Consider the following 17,271-nt stretch of genomic DNA (forward strand, 5'->3'; position numbering starts at 1 on the left):
AGTACATAACAATAATTCAATTTTTTTAATACATTTCTCGTACTATTTACAGTAAAAAAATGTATTCAAAAAAGTTTTTCTTGTTAAATGTATTTAACACGAAAAACTTTTTTGAAAAATTACATTGTGTGTCGGCGATATCTTTTCTTCCAGCGTTCTTTGTTTTGATGTTTCTACACAATATTTGGATGGCACCATCTGATATTTCGGGCGTCAGTTAATTTAGCTTAATCCACATACATACGAGATAATATTATATTATAAATGTTTTAGATCACCCGATACGACATCGGATGTCGGACTCGGACACGCTTTCGCAATGTTTAATATTAGCATGGATCTGGTATACTGATAGTTCATTTAATTTAAATAATATGTACGTAACAATATTTTTATTTCTAAAAAAAACTTTTATCATAATTTACATTTAACACATAAAAAAATGAAAATTATTATTACATTGTATGTCGTTGATGTCTTTTCTTCCTGCGTTCTTTGTTAATATATTTGTACACAATATTTGGATGGCACCATCTGATATTTCGGTCGTTAGTTAATGTGACTTAATCTAAACACTGACGAGGTACACCGATATCGTATCGAGTGACCTAAAACATCCATATAGTGGATGTTTAGATCACCCGATACGATATCGGTGTCGGACTCGGACACGCTTTCGCAATGATGTCTTTTCTTTCTGCACTCTTTGTTATTATATTTGTACACAATATTCGGATGGCGCCATCTTATATTAATTCGGGCGTTATTTAATTTGGTTTAAGGCCTATTCAAACCGGAGCGGTATCCGCTACCGTCGTGGGTAATGATAATAATATTTAGTATGGAATCGCGTATACATCGGGATACCGCTACCCGTGGCAGTAGAGGATACCGCTCCGGTTTAAATAGGCCCTTAATCCACACGTCACTTACGAGATAATATATTATGTGTGTTTTAAATCAACCGGTACGATATCGGTGTCGGACCGATAACGACGAACACAACTTTTTTATATTTTTTAACTTTATTATTGGCTGTTAAAAAATTTAAAGAGTGAAAACTGTTTCAAGATCTCTGCGTAATAAGTAATAACGCAAACGACATAAGAGCATTCTCAGGTCCATTATCGTATCCTATAGTGTAAAACTAACAATTTAATTAGCGAGAGTCCCAGTGGGTATGATGCTCTATCAGATCTGGTTCTCAGCGATTGTTTGCGTTGCATCAACCTCTTCCTATTCATTTGTCAATGACCAAATTGTATAACCGGCCAACTGCAAAAAGAGTCGTGATTTACTGAAGTGATTTCATCTATTTCGCCTGATGTCAAATTAGACTAGCGTTTTTAAGGCGATTGTTTACGTTAGTAATGTTTCAACGTTGCTATTGTTGTTTCTAAAGAATTACATCAAAATATTGCAGATTATTTCAATTAAAGTCGTGTCATAAAAAGATAAGAGTTCCGGTAGTCCGATGTTTTGCGCCAAAAAATCGGGCTGGCAGACGTTAAGCCAAATTTAAAAGCAAAGAAACAATACTTAAACAGACTGAACGATAAATTTAAAAATAAACCAGTAGCAGTAAACTGGTATCCAGCTGCTTGGCTTTAATATAAGGATAGGAAAACCAGATCGTGCCTCTGACAAGACCCTTATGTTTACAACATAAGGTTCACTCTTACAGAGACTCCAAAGTAAAATAAAACTGAATGGACTATAATAACGTATAATTATCCGATTCAAGCCACTTATTTTAATCACTTTAACATCCTGGTTCTGTTCTCGCTTCTCGGAGAAAAAATTGCTCGCGGATGGTGGTTTGTAACGTTTTTTGGTTTTCTTATTTAGCAACTCGGGAAAACCAAACTCACACATACCCGATTCCTACATAATCAAGCTAATAAAATTGAAAAGCCTTCTCTTGCGCATTGATTCACATTTATTGTTTGACTCGCATTCGAGATTTGAGAACATCCTCGCACGGTGAGTGTCCGAATCCAAGTCGAACGGCATTGTGAATCAAGCCTAAGATAAAAAAATACCGAAAAAACAACCTTAAAATAAATAGGCACGAGCTAAGTAATTACCAGAAGGAAACGACGGGAGCTGTGAAAAACGGAGGTGTCATTATACATTAGAGCCTTCTAGCGAAATACTGTTTGCCAATTAGCATTCGAATAATTCGACAGGCTCGTAAATGTAAAGCAGTTGTTTAGAAGGCACGTCACAAGCGACCTTCACGAGCCAACGACAAGCTATTTGAGATTAGACGACATGGATCCGCGGAAAACGTTCAATGAGGTAGTGAGTTTTATACGTGGGAGAGCCATGCTTCGGCACGAATGGGCCGACTCGACCGGAGAAATACCTCGTTCTCACAGAAAACCGGCGTGAAACAGCACTTACCTACGGGGCTACCCTCCCCTATTCGGGAATAGGGGAGGGTAGCCCCTATTCCCTTCCCATCCCTACCCTCCCCTATTATCCTATTCCCTCTTAAAAGGCTGGCAACGCACCTCTTCTGATGCTGCGAGTGTCCATGGGCGACGGAAGTTGCTTTCCATCAGGTGACCCGTTTTCTCGTTTGCCCCCTTATTTCATAAAAATAAAAAAAAAATAAAAAAAGTGAATGAATCTTGTGATAAGATCTCGATCTATTTATCGTATATTTTATATCGATATCAACAAAACATGTTGCTATAATTTGCCACTCAACTCCGTTTCAGTTTATTCTGTTCTAAATGCAAAACATACCCGACCCGGCAAAGATGTTTTACCAAAAAAAATATAGTATTAATATGAAAAGTAGATAAAAACCTATTCTCAGGCCTAACGAATGTATGCACATACACATTAAAATCGATTAAGCCGTTTTGGTGAATTTCGCGCACGATACTGTGGCACGAGAATTTCATTATTAAGTATCCTAGATTATTATCGGTTATAATACTGCGTATTTAAATGTCACAACCGTGCAATCGGGAAATTAATTTGGTGGAGTTTGATTTCTTGTTTGCATTTGAATCAGAATAAATTTTAGACCTGACTTTATACCTAAGTACATCATTATTTTTATTTTATAACTTCTGAAGAATATTAGTTTAGATTCGTGGTGAAACCATTACAGGCAATGATTATGATTATGTTTTACTACTAAATCGCAAGGCCTACGTTCTCTTATTCAGAACTAATGCATTTTCCGAGATGTGATAGACGCTATAATTTATAGTACAGCTACCTACATAATGTCTAATTTGCCGCTTGATTTAGAAATCATAGCAAGGTTAATGCACTTATAGCATTTACTTTAATGTCTTAAACATTTTAGTAGGTGTCTATAAGTATACACTGCAGTCTATAAGTATATTTTTCAGTATTTAAATCGCAAGAGTTGTCTTACATATTATTTATTATATGTATCTAGTACCAGTTTATTTATTATGTTGCCTTGTAGCCTGCAACGAGGTTTTTGGTAGATGTCATCTAATAATAATTTATTAATATATACTTCTTTCACCCTTAAGTGCCATAACTCACCGGGACGCCAACGCGTCGTAGCCAGGGGCCATACCACAAAACCGTTTTGTAACTCAAACAATCTTAAAAAAAAAACAGTTTATTGTGCGGGAACCGTATGTTTTCCGGGATAAAAAGAATCCCTTGTCCTTTTCCGAGACTGAAAGTATTGCCATACCAAATTGCATCAAAATAGATTGAATAGTTTAGGCGATAATCATAAAAGTTTATTGTGCGCGAACCGTAAAGTATATTGTGTAGTAACCGTACATTTTTCCGAGACAAAATGTATCCTATGTTCTTTTTCGGGATTCAAAGTATCCTTATACCAAATTTCAGCAAAATGGGTCCAGCCGTTTACGTGTGATGTCGTGACCACGCGAAATATAACGTTCCGCGCAGCTCCGCCCGCGTAAATTAGATATTTCACAGACAAATTAGTGCACAAAAAATAGCCTATGATCCTTCACGTGGTACTTCTTATCTGTGCCAAATAACAGAAAAATTGCTCCAGTAGTTCGTGAGATAAGCCCTTACAAATAATTTCCCCCGTTTTTTCCATATTTTCCTCTATTTATTCGCTCCTATTAGTCTAAGCGTGATAAAATATAGCCTATAGCCTTTCTCTATAAATATGCTATCTAACACTGAAAGAATTTTTCAAAAAAGGACCAGTGGTTCCTGAGATTAGCGCGTTCAAATAAGCCCTTTCAAATAATTTCCCCCATTGTTCCACATTTTCCTCTATTTCTTCGCTCCTATTAGTCTTAGCGCGATAAAATATAGCCCATAGGCTTTCTCGATAAATGGGCTATCTAACACTGAAATAATTTTTCAAATCGGACCAGTCATTCCTGAGATTAGCGCGTTCAAACAAACAAACAAACTCTTCCCAATTATAATATTAGTATAGATAGGGTGTTCTATACTCAAGTAATTATTTACATCTAATTCCTATGCCAAATACTCGATAATTTCGGGCAATGACTGCATAAAGTAGAATAACAAGTGCAGCTATCGCATCAAATATCTGATTACAGCCTTGGCTCGAATACCGTGTTGTTGTGCTAGGCACTGGCGCTGGCTGTCAGTCGAGAAGGTTGTGCCGCACTCAATGCAAACCTGTTGAAGCTAATGTCAGAGGCAGCCACTCGAAAAATTATATCTCTAATGATATTTACAGACGACAAAGCTAAACAGAACACTTAGCTAAGCTAAGTAACCGCCGGTCACGAAGATGGGGAACAAAAATGTATGGGATTTGACAGTCATCGCCGAGAACTTGGGGAAGGTTTAGGCTGCGTTTCGACAACACCCCTTCCACCGATGCTGCGTTACCAGGAATGTGTTTTTAAGCGAAATTGAGCAATTCTATTGGTTATCAAAACACATTCCTCGCAGTAAGTCGCAATTCAGTTTATAAATGCACCCTTACTCAAATCGCTTGAGTGTTAATTTTTTTGTGTGTGTGCTGTCTATTGAGACCGAACTGTGCAGTTTAATCGTCATCGTGTGTAGCTGACATTAGTATCAATTACACGATACTTTACCCGCAATAGCGGTCAGTAGTCCATGTTGAACTTTGAAGCTAAGTGTGTATATTGTATAATGAGTAGGTATTAGCCATTAGGTAATCGACTACTAGACCCAAAAACAGAATAAATTGTCAACAAACTACTCCACATTTTGCCTAAATTATGGTCTCCTAATTGTCATAGATGATTTCGTAATGACAAATAAAGAAAAATCAGAAAATGTTCTACCTTTTCCTTATCAGTTTACTGCTGTAATCTTGTATTGAATTCATTGTTAATATTATATATATATAAAATTCTCGTGTCACAATGTTAGTTACTGTATTCCTCCCAAACGGCTTTACTGATTTTATTACGTAAACATCAGAAAACAGATGATCTTATTTGAAGATTACGAAAATCTCAAATGCGAATTTCTTCTAAACGGAGAGTTTACTGGCGGTGGAAACGATAAATAAAAGTTTTTCTCACCCAAAACAATCCTCCTTAACCCATGTCACCAACATTTAATTGACGCAGGTTCCTAAACCTTAGCCAAATTTTTCTAAGTATTTTCGCCATACTAACGAGGGTCACATTTCGGCCTGTCATTCGACAGGGGTTTATTTTTGAGAAAAGTTTATTTAATATTTTTTGTTCCCCTTGGCACCCCCTATCGATTGCTATAATAAAAAGGGGTGGTCATTGGGGGTTTATTTTTCTTTTTCCCATAGTGCCCCGTTTCCTTCAAGCCATACAGAAAAATTACAATGTTGGCGTTGCGTTCTTTGACGCATTCAATTATTGAATGCGCCAATACGAAAGTTGAATGAAAGAAGATGACGAAAATTGAAGATGAAAATGCACAGTGTGGTCCACATACATAGCTAATCTACATCGTAATAGGAATAAGAAACACAATCGCAATTAGTATAAAAAATACTTCGTTTATACGGTTTATATTTACACGATTTTGATACATATTCTACAGATCGAATTCCTATGCAAGTTTATAGGTACAATAATTGCCTAGCGGCTAGCACGTGTTTACTGTTCACTTCGATTTTTTCAAATGTATTGTTTAAAATTATCTACCTGATATTTGTGAGCACGACGTCTGACTCTTAACAAATTGTATCTAATAAGAATTAAGATACGTAGAATATTAAATATACTTACGCGATGGTTTAAAAATTAAAACCGACTTCCAAGGTAAAAACAATAATAACATCCTTATAATATGAACTAAAAAGTATCTATTAAATAATTTTTCCTATCTAATAGTGCCTTTTTCCGAATTCGGCTAAACCTCAACTATTTCTGTATTCAATCTTCATAATTTTGAAGTCGGTGCCAGTTCCAAAAGTTTCAAATATTCTGTCAGAGAACTAAAGATTCAGCTATCTGGTACCGACTTCAAAATGATGAAGATTGACTACAGAAATAGTTGAGGTTTAGCCGAATTCGGAAAAAGGCACTATTAGATAGGAAAAATTATTTAATACTTTTTAGTTCATATTATAAGTATGTTATTATTGTTTTTACCTTGGAAGTCGGTTTTAATTTTTTGTTAAAAATAATTACCAAATTTTATATGCATATTCAGTAGATCTGAGAATCGGCTACTGGCTACTCCTTTATATTGGTAAGTGCATTTGTTGAATAAATAATAGTAAATTATTACAGCTCGAGACTGACGGCGACCATTGTTTGTGTGACGGGAAAACGATGGACTTTGTCATACTTATTTAGTCACTTCAATAAAATAATATGGTCGAAACACTTGGAAAATATAAAAAAATAAAGAACTATTACCAACACATTAATTCCAGAACAGAACTAATACTGAATGTAGCTTTGCAATTTGAGTGAGTGAAGAAATTCGTGCACATCCTAAATACCAAATGCAGATCCGGCAAATGTACAACTCAAGGTAGATATGTCCCGAAACAATCACTGCGACATTACAATGCAAATCGTAGGAAGATGCTTCTAATATGAAATGTTACACAAAATAAGTTCCTGTTGAGAAGTTAATGTAAGACAAAGAAAATCTCTAAATCATGGAAGGGCTAAATAAAATAATATTATTTTCAAAATGGGTGTCAAGATACATTTTTTTAACGTCGTATCTATGGTGCCTACAACCGGTTCGGGAACTAGCCCGGCGAAAAGACCCGGCGTAGGAAACTCGCTCGGGGCCGTCAATCAAATCAAAATAATTATGTTTAAGAAATATTATGTAATCATGAAAATATTAATACTTCAATCCTACAATACAACCTAACAAAAACAATAACCTGACAAAAATAATTTAACACTTATAGCTTTCGATGCGAGGAAAAGCCAACATAGCTCAGCAGTCTTAATGAGAAAGATGTTTGTTTATTAAGCTATAAAGCTCCGAATTCAACCTTGTAACCAGTTGGTTGCGAACACAGATGGTGTCCGGCAACCGGCAAGGTCAAGTCTAACTCGATCGGAACTGTTATGTAACCACACCACACTTTATGTGTTATACTGTTACGTGATAAAAATCAAGACGTAAGTGGATCAAGTGGGTAACTAACAGTTTAAAAGTTTAATTTTTTTACAAATTCAGGACAGGGAAAATGATTTGAAATAAAAAAAAAGTCGTTATATTAACCAGATGACGAAGTAAGTAACGAAGAAGATAATGTACAAGTTTTGTTCAAATTAAAAGAAAAAAACGAGTAATTGCCCTTATCTTATAAAATGGTTATCCACTTCATCTTCTAATTAGGTATGTCTTCAATTTCTGGCGTCCACGCTATCTATGTATACTATGTTCCGATTAAATTTGATGCACATTAAACCTAACCCTTACCAAGATCGTATGCAAGAGGGCTTTTGGGAGGGTTCCATACCCAAGCAGCAAAACAGTCGAATAAGGATTTTTTACTCAGCCTTTAATCGTATAAGAGCCGGGTAACCGTTCATAAAACACCCATTTATCGTATAATAGCGGTTATCTCGACTATTTGGCAATATTTGCTAATGTGTGCTTTAAGGACGTCGAATAAACGATTACAGCACTATGTTTTAGCCCTTTTACTCCACCTTTTAGCAGATGCTGAATTAATATGGCTAAAATACTCGTTATTCGATTGTTTGATCTATAACACTCGTATAATAGCTGTAGAATTGATGATTCGCTGAATTGGGTGCTTTTATACAGCCGTTACTCAGCTATCTTTTATGTTTCTATAAATGCTCTATAAACGCAATCGTATTGCTTATGGCAATATTGCTGCTGTTACTGCGCGCTTATAGACTAACTCTTATAGTAGAATTAAAAACGTTCGTATAGGTGTTGTAGTGTAATTAAGAGCTGTTATACGATATTTACGAAGCGAACCCTAAATTCTGTTATCATGGCGACACCTTGTGCTATAAATGTGGTGACCAGCACTCTTACTCGACTTTTAATGGAATAAATTAGCTGTAACTGCAACTAGATTATCAATATGGACAATGGCAGTAAAAAAATATATTTTAAGTATGTTTAATTATATAAATTAGTCTTCAAATTTAAGAAAATAGGCAGCGCATGAATGTTTATGTAAAAATGCCTTTGGGTTTATCAATAAAGCTTGTTGCGCATGATGTTTTGGAGTAACTACATGAACAGTAAAAATAATCACATATTGATTTCTCAAAAACTTGATAATATAGATAAGGATTGAGATGTAGTTTAATAACTTTAATTGTTTTACATTAAATTTATGTAGCACACAAGCTCGCACTCTTTACAGCACTAATTTGTCGAGTAAAAGCATTCTATTCGCTGTTATAGAACTAAAAAGGAGAATAAAAGCAATTCGTCTGCTATAATAGCACACTTTATCTGTCTAATAGCAAATCAATTGCGTTTATTGAACTAAATATCCTATATACGCATTTTGGTTGTTCTTAAAACACACTTAGTGTTTTCTACCACTTTTACTCAAATCTTACAGCATCTTTTTGTTGCTTACTCAGCGCTTATTCCACTTCAATAGGACTTTAGTCTGAATAAAATGCGCCTTTTTCGCGTTGAGTAAACGTTTACAGCACTTTTACTCGACTGTTTTAAGAACTTTTATAGAACCTAAAGCGAAAACAAAAACGTGCTCTCGACCATTATAGCACGTCCATTTGCTGCTTGGGTAGATATTATAGTTTATAATATAGGGTAAACATTTGAAACGGTCATGGTAAGAAGATACGAGACTATAGATGATAAAGATTTCTAATAAAAACTAAAATTACTTTATTTTGCGTAAACATTGCACCTACTCATATTATTATTATGACTGCACATTGTACTATCAGAGAAGTTGATTCCTATGCAAATCGGGGACCTAAGTAGTTTGGTTGCGTTACGTCAAACCCAGCTGACAGATCTCAATTAACATTGAATTGACATATTCGACCAAATAACGTTGGTCTGTCAATTGCATAGGAATCAACTTCCTCGATGGTACATACAATATTACGTTGTAAAATGTTTGTTATCCACTTCAACCCCTCATGTCTTCAAATTAACTTAATTACTATAAGAAAAGTAAATTTAGGTTCCCTTTACACTTGAAGAACCTAACCACTTCCACATAAAACTTTATGTAACTCATTGTTATGTTGGTTACTTATTTAATTAGCTTTCACTTATTTTTATTATGTTTAAGAACGCCTTACTAAGAGAAGCCATCAATATTTATATGGCTATAGTGACCAATGAGCACCCAGTATGGATTTTGTTACCTCTATGAACCTTTGTTGTTTCATATTTACCGAAAAAGTCATTAAAGAAAGTTGTACAGTTCTTCTATACCTTAACATCACCGCGTAAATATCATGATGTTTACTTAAGTTTGAAAACATGAAAAAATTGAAATTCCCGGGCACATATTAACTTAATGCAAAATAATCACCTAAATTGATAAAGGCGTTTTAAGCGTGGAGAGGCATAGGTATAAAATGCTGTAGGTAAGAAAACAATAATTCAGATGATCATACAATTATATCCGGTATGAGATCCGGGTAAAAACCCGGGAGTATAAAAAGCATACAAAGGCTCAAGGCGGATAATTTCTTCATTATAATGAGATAAATACGATGATGTAATGTATATCATAGGCAATACTATGTACTTAATGTCAATTTATCTTGTCATAAATGATATTAAAGTTATCTACCAATATTTAAATAACATATTAATTTGCCATAGTAAATAAATCCCTAGAAGTATAGTCTTATTGTCATAGCTTGATTTACAATTTTTTTTTTAAATGGCAGTCCCCCAAATTAGGTGCAGCCTGTGCTATGGGGGAATTCTTACCGAATTACAATAAAAAGAGAGTGTGTGTGTGTGTGTGTGTGTGTGTGTGTGTGTGTGTGTGTATGTGTGTGTTAGTATGAAGTAGAGTATGTCTTATGAGGTATGAGTTATGTATTACACCTTAATTAAATTTTCTGTTTCCATGAAACAAAAAAAAACTTTCTGTATAACATTATAGCTAGGATATAGGACAAGCCCTACACTACAACCAATAAAGTGCAAGGTAAAATCGCTAAGGTTAACGGAAAGAAATATCGGAATCAAACAATTATTATATAACTTAAAGTAGGTTACCAGAACACCAGTGTAAATACACGCCGACTATGTGTAAAAGTTTTTATATAAACAATATTTTTGTTTAAACTCGTGCGAAAATTTACTCAGAATTTAAAGGTTACCAAACTTGTTTGAAGGCTGCAGTAACAACATAATAAATTAAATTAATATTCATAACAAACAAATATAATATATTTATTAAAGAAATTAATACTTTTGTTAAAGCTACAGGAATAATTTACATCTACTTGTCTTATAATGTTGGAATTATAAGCATCTTTACATAATATTTTAACTCCCTGTGGGCAATATAATTTGTCCCAAATTAAAAGTTCACAGTTTTCAAGTTTCCTAATAGCAAATAAGTGTATTTAGTAATACTATGAATTAGTATCGGAGAAATTAAGTCATAGGCAGTCTCGATGCCTTCTTTTAGTATTTTTATTTAGTTCCTTCATTTAGTCAGATCGTCAGTCGAATAAGTCCAGCCGACAGATCACCCACTGAATTAAGAACCCGACTAACACCGTAAAAATACTACTTATCGAATCACATAAATATACCAAAACACATCAATAAGAAACAAAACTAAAATGCTGGTTCCAATTTTAATTCCATTCATCCATCTAGATTCTAGATCCATCGCAAAAAAAAAGAAGATTATCACGTTGATGAAGATGAACTCATGATTAATGTTATCGGAATTTGATAAACGCTTCGTATCATTAATCATAGAAGATTCTAGGCAGTTGCATCATCAGTCGTAAAGTCACCCGCAAGGTTACTGTCAACACATCCTATCATGGTGTCCTTCCGTAAACGAGGCTCAGACACACTTCACTACCTGAACAATATTTTGAATGCAGGTAATATTATCAATAGCAACGCAATAAATACGACTTGTGATGAAACCTAACGAATGTGACATTCAAGTTGTGTTTGTGTGTGCGTCTTTTTTGTTAGGGTTCCGTAGTCAACAAGGAACCCTTATAGTTAGGGTTCCGTAGTCAACAAGGAACCCGTCCGTCTGTCTGTCCGCAGTTTTGCTCAGACACTATAGGACCTACAAAGATGTAATTTGGCATGAATGCACATATTATGTACACATTTTTTTACGATTTCATATAGGTACCATTTTGTCGGCATCATTAATATTAATCACTAATACTAATGATGCCGACAAAATGGTACATGAAATCTTAAAAAAATATTTTTTATGGTACCTTCTCTACACATCAAGTAGGGATGAATATTTTTTTCGCGTCCACCCCATCGTGTGTGGCGTCGTTGGATAGGATTTTTTTTTTAATATTATGACTTATGAGTATTTATAGATCATTTACCGATTTTGTGATCCGTTTGTGACATTTATAATTTCATAAAAATAAAGTACATTATTGCTGCTGCGGAACCCTTCATGTGCGAGTCCAACTCGCACTTGGCCGGTTTTTTTTACATGGGGAAATGCTTTGCGCATCCCCGGCGGATTGGGTACATCGGCCGAGGTATGTGGGACTCTCCGAGGAACTACCCACTAAAACCCCATGGTGCTCCACTCCCCGCCTAGGCACAGTCACGGGCACAATTAACCCACCGAAACTCTACCAGCGGTTGTCCGCGTCGCAGACTCATTAAAGCATGTAAACTTTTCTAGGTCGTCCCGCGGGAGAACCTTCTACCCCAACGGCATAAGTTCCATATCAACTACAGAACAGATATTATAACGAAGCTATCTAGTTGGTTCTCAAATACTGTAGGAAAGTTGAGTGCTGGCCGTGACTCCGCGCCCTTGCTATCACTGGTAAGGCAGGCGAGGCCGTTCCGGTGCCCGCCGGCCTCAGGCCTAAACATCCGGGTGACGTGCCACACATCACATAGCCTGCAATTAGCCTGTACGAGCTAAATAGACGTAGATATCTACGCCTAGTTAAACAGGGTGTAACAAAACTAAGTGATTAACTTTAGGTACCCTATATCGAGTTCGCTGTGAAAGTATAAGCGCTGAAAGAGTAACCTTTTTTTTTTTACTTTTCTATAGGAATATTCATGACGCACGGGCGCTTGCCCATACAAATCACAAAAAAAAATAAGCGCTACTACTTTCACAGTGAAACCTTTGTAAGGAACACATGTACAGACCCTAAAGTATTATCATTTAGATTTGTTACACCTTGTACAGCCTAAATGACACGTCATTTGCAGTTTTCTAAAAGCATTTGCTACGGACCGAAAGGATTGACCGCAAAATTAGTTGTCGGCTTAAATATGAAAAGAGATGAACTCCATTGTGATAATATTATTTTATGTTTTAACCCTTTTAAAGATAACATAAGTATGTAATTTGAAAATTGGAGCTTAAATTCGGCATTCGGCTAGAGAAATGAAATCGACCAAGTGCGAGTCGGACTCGCGCACGAAGGGTTTCGTACCGTTATAGAGCAAAAGTACACCACAAATTGTGTTTCTTGTATGGAAGCCCCCCTTCATTATTAATTTTATGTTGTTTTTAGTATTTGTTGTTATAGTGGCAATAAAAATACACAATTTGTGAAAATTTTAGAAGTCTAACTATAGCGGCTTTTGAGATACAGCCTGCTGACAGACAGACGGACAGACAGACAACGAAGTCTTAGTAATAGGGTCCCGTTTTTACCCTTTGGGTACGGAACCCTAAAAATTAGTTACTTTGACGTGATTCATTACTGCATACTTTATAAGACTGATAAGTAATACTGCACATAAAGAAAAGCTAGATTCTAATAAACGGAACGAATTAATATTCCGATACTATCAAGGTTTGAATTAATTAAAACGTTGACTTTTATAATATTTTCATTTGATAAATGTTCTCATAATAATATTTTATGTAAAACAAATTTTATAAACAAGAATAAGTAAAATTACCAAGAAGCTGTTTTTATATGTGGTTCCGGTAGTAGCACTTCTCAGAAATTTTAATTAATATAAAAAAAAAAAGAAATTCAAATGGAATATTTTTTTATGCCTGCGTCCATATCTTTTGTTTGATTTCTTTATTAGGTATCAAGTGCTTACGTTTTAGATTGAAATATCTTAGATTAATAAACTCTACGTAACATAATGATCTGGTAGAGCTGTATGTAGCTAGTGAATGCCCACGGTCGTTATTTACCTGAGAATCGTGATCTGCTCGTTCATTGTTAGCTCAGTCTCGTAGCCCAATTAACGACAGAGTTATGACAATGTTATCAGCCGCTCCTTGAGCTACATAATTGTAATTAAACTAGACTGCTGTCAACGAGGAGCTAATTATATTGATAACTAAGCTTAGGATTCTAGGTTCTAAACTTCGAACGGCATAAATATCTTCTTATATATAAAATTCTCGTGTCACAACTCACAATGTTAGGCCGCGTACTCCTCCGAAACGGCTTTACTGATTTTAACCTAATTGCATATTCAGTGGGTCTGAGAATCGGCTACTGGTTACTTATTATATTGATAAGTGCATTTGTTGAATAAATAATGGTAAATTATTACAACTCGAGACTGACGGCGACCATTGTTTGTGCGACGGGATAGCGATGGACGTTGCCATGGTGACATACTTATTTAGTCACTTCAATAAAATAATATGGGTTAAATACTTTTTAAGGCAAGAAACGTTTGCCGGGACAGCTAATATTCATATAAAATGTCATCATCCCGTGCCTTGTTTTGTTGTTTGTGTTGTTGTTGCCTCCTTGGCTGTCTTTGTGAGAAGATGTACGCTACGAGTACTATTAAGCTCGTTATAATTATTATTACTACGAGCATTATAATATTACGTGTAACTCCAGCTCGTAATGTTATTTAATGTTACTACGTGTCTACACTCATGATGAAGCTACTAGAATTGTTCGTAAATTTTATCAATTTATCATAATATTAATACGTAATTCAAAGGTCAAACTAGTCAATTTAGATACATAATAATATCCACACAAGTTGGCCTCGAATACCTTCGCATATACAATCATTATTTCTTCCTCCTTCCGCGTAAAACTTCCTTCCTTTATCATTTCATCATTCCATAAGTCAGTGCATTATAAAGTAATAAGTAATAATGAATAGTACTTTCATTTTACATTAGTATAAAGTTATTTACTGATTGTGTCAGTAATTTTTACAAAATAATTTCTGATAACATTGCAGTTTCCCTTTTTATAGCCATAGAAAATTCAATTGGCCTTTCCTTTCAATACCCCAAACGTTCGTACAGTAGTATCTATACGAATCTTAGTACTACTTAATCTATACGAATATTTTCCATAAATCGTATTTACTCATCGCCTGACATTTTTACAAAATAAAGACTTTACTTAAACATACTCAACGAGACTACTATAAACATTTTAACCACTACAAAGATCCCACATTGTACCTTTTCACGAACGTAACCTGTATTTAAGTCATAAATTATTTACTTGTTTTGTTTCAATATCTACTCGTACATATTGCTTATAGTAGAGGAGGGGAGGGTGCTATTTTTGTAGTCACTCGAGTGTCATGGAGACTTAGTAGGTTTTGTACATTAGATGAAACTGATTTAAAAAAAAACTCTACAGCCGAACATATAACCTCCTCCTTTTTGGAAGTCGGTTAAAAAATAATAAGAGCGTTTTTTTATTTTAGTGGTGGGTTCAGAAACTGCAGCCATTTTAAAGTTTTGAAAAAGAAAATATATTCAGAAAATTGCTTATTAAAGTCAGTTAAAAAATATATATTTTAGACAGCAAGGACTAAATCATTTAGTTTAATGCAAAATAAAATATCTGCGAAGCTTAGTTAGGAAAATATGAAGCTTTACTTTTTTATATTTTAAAATGTACCTACCTACAGGCTTACCAAACCTTTAAATTGTCAGTGCTTTATATGGAAGCTTCTTTGGGGTATACTAAACATCCAGTATCTTAATCTGACAGATCCGAAGACATTTGAATGTAAAAAAAAAAATCAACCCACCACATGAGAAATCTGATTTCTATACCATGATAACTAGACACATGTCGGAAGCCTATACAAACTTCATCTGATACGCTGGAGCTACTCCCGAAATCCCCTCTTCCCCTCCCCAACTATTAATAATTGTCATCAGCAGGGCCGGATTTATATTTTTTAAGTGTATTGGTCATTTTATTTCTGCCGCACCTATGTACGAAATTTGCCGCCATTCTTGGACGCTGCTGCCCATAGGACATGGTCTATGCTACCATACATAAATCCAGAGCCGGACATCAGCTTTTCCCCTTCGTGGCTTCTGAGGATGACCTAAGGTAAAAAAAATACGATGTGATACCTTGTTGTTTTCAGGTTGGATGAGCGATGAGGGGGTGGTTCGACGCGTTCCGGGAGGGCGGGGGGCCGACGTTGTACGCGTACCACAACCGCACCGCCGTCGCCGCCGACGTGCCCGCGCTGGCGCTGCTCGTCGCCGCGCTCACCGTCTACGTCGCCTTCCTGGCCATTTTCCCCGGGATCAGAAAAGAGGTTGGTAATCATTAAAAAAATAAAGAAAATTAGAAATTTAAATTATTTATAATCGTTTCAAGGATTTTAACGATTTATGTTAGCTACTGCTTCCATGCATTCGGATTTCCAAATTCGGAAAACGTGTGTATGCGCCCGGCCTTAGAGCAGACGTTTTGAAGAGCGCGCTTCAAAACGCCCAATGTGTACCTGCTTTTAAGAAAGAGTCTACTGATCAGCAATAAAAAGAAAATTCGAAATTTAAATTATTTAAAACAATTTAAAAGAATTTAAGTGATTCTGACTCTACTGAAAAGAATCGATGCTGAATGCGAAACTTTAAAACATGACTGATTAGCCTTTCACTACATTTAAAGCTAGCGCTACCTAATTAAAAAAATATTAATGATACAATTTTTCCAAACGCATATTTTTTGTGTATAAGAACCCTTTTTGTTTCAGAGATTTTCAACATTTACAATAGTTACGCTTAGCCTGTTCGTGGGCACAGTTATTCTAGGTAAGCTATTTTTGAGTAACCTACATCTTCTCTATCTAAACTTCTAAAACAAGTTTGTTGTAAGCTACAGAAGTAAAAACTTCACACTTAAAAAAACCTACCAATAACAATAAGTAGGAACACAAACGTTTTTTAGGTTAAAAAAACAAATTTTCAAAATTCGAAAATTATCATATAATGTCAAACTACTTAGCACTCAAATTAAATTAAGTTACAACAGGTAGATTAAATTAACTTTGCAAGTATAAAATAACCATACCATTGCTTAAAGTGAACCAAACAATTTGCATTTCGCAAGAAGCAATTGTTTTTGGGTGACCACCAAGTGAAGAAATCAGTTGCATACTTATAAACCTAGTATTTCTTGAATGATAAAGAGATCGCTATCAGTAGGGGCGACAATGACTACTAAGTACTAACTGAGAAGTTTATTCATAGGCAGATGGCGGACCTATGTAATTTAGTTGTGGTATGTCAAACCCAGCCGCCAGACCACAACTAACAAACAAATTGACATAATCCGACCACATAGCATGGGCCCATCAACTGCCTATGAATAAATTTGTTCGATAGTACTTAAGTCCAACCATAGAAGTTGATCCAAACGTAAAGATAAA

At 35.3% G+C, this 17,271-nt stretch overlaps 1 protein-coding gene across 3 annotated transcripts in view; it reads left to right on the plus strand.

Annotated features, from left to right (window-relative positions):
* The window catches only part of LOC121733400 (dual oxidase maturation factor 2), a 71,580-nt gene that overhangs the window by 45,801 nt on the left and 8,508 nt on the right, over positions 1-17,271 (plus strand). For all 3 annotated transcript variants that reach the window (XM_042123640.1, XM_042123641.1, XM_042123638.1), the window contains 2 exons: positions 15,979-16,155; positions 16,597-16,654. In XM_042123640.1, the coding sequence (XP_041979574.1) occupies positions 15,991-16,155; positions 16,597-16,654 (223 nt within the window). In that variant the 5' untranslated portion in view covers positions 15,979-15,990. The remainder of the gene's footprint in view (positions 1-15,978; positions 16,156-16,596; positions 16,655-17,271) is intronic.

This window comes from Aricia agestis, chromosome 13 (assembly GCF_905147365.1).
Source record: "Aricia agestis chromosome 13, ilAriAges1.1, whole genome shotgun sequence".
Classification (NCBI taxonomy): domain Eukaryota; kingdom Metazoa; phylum Arthropoda; class Insecta; order Lepidoptera; family Lycaenidae; genus Aricia; species Aricia agestis.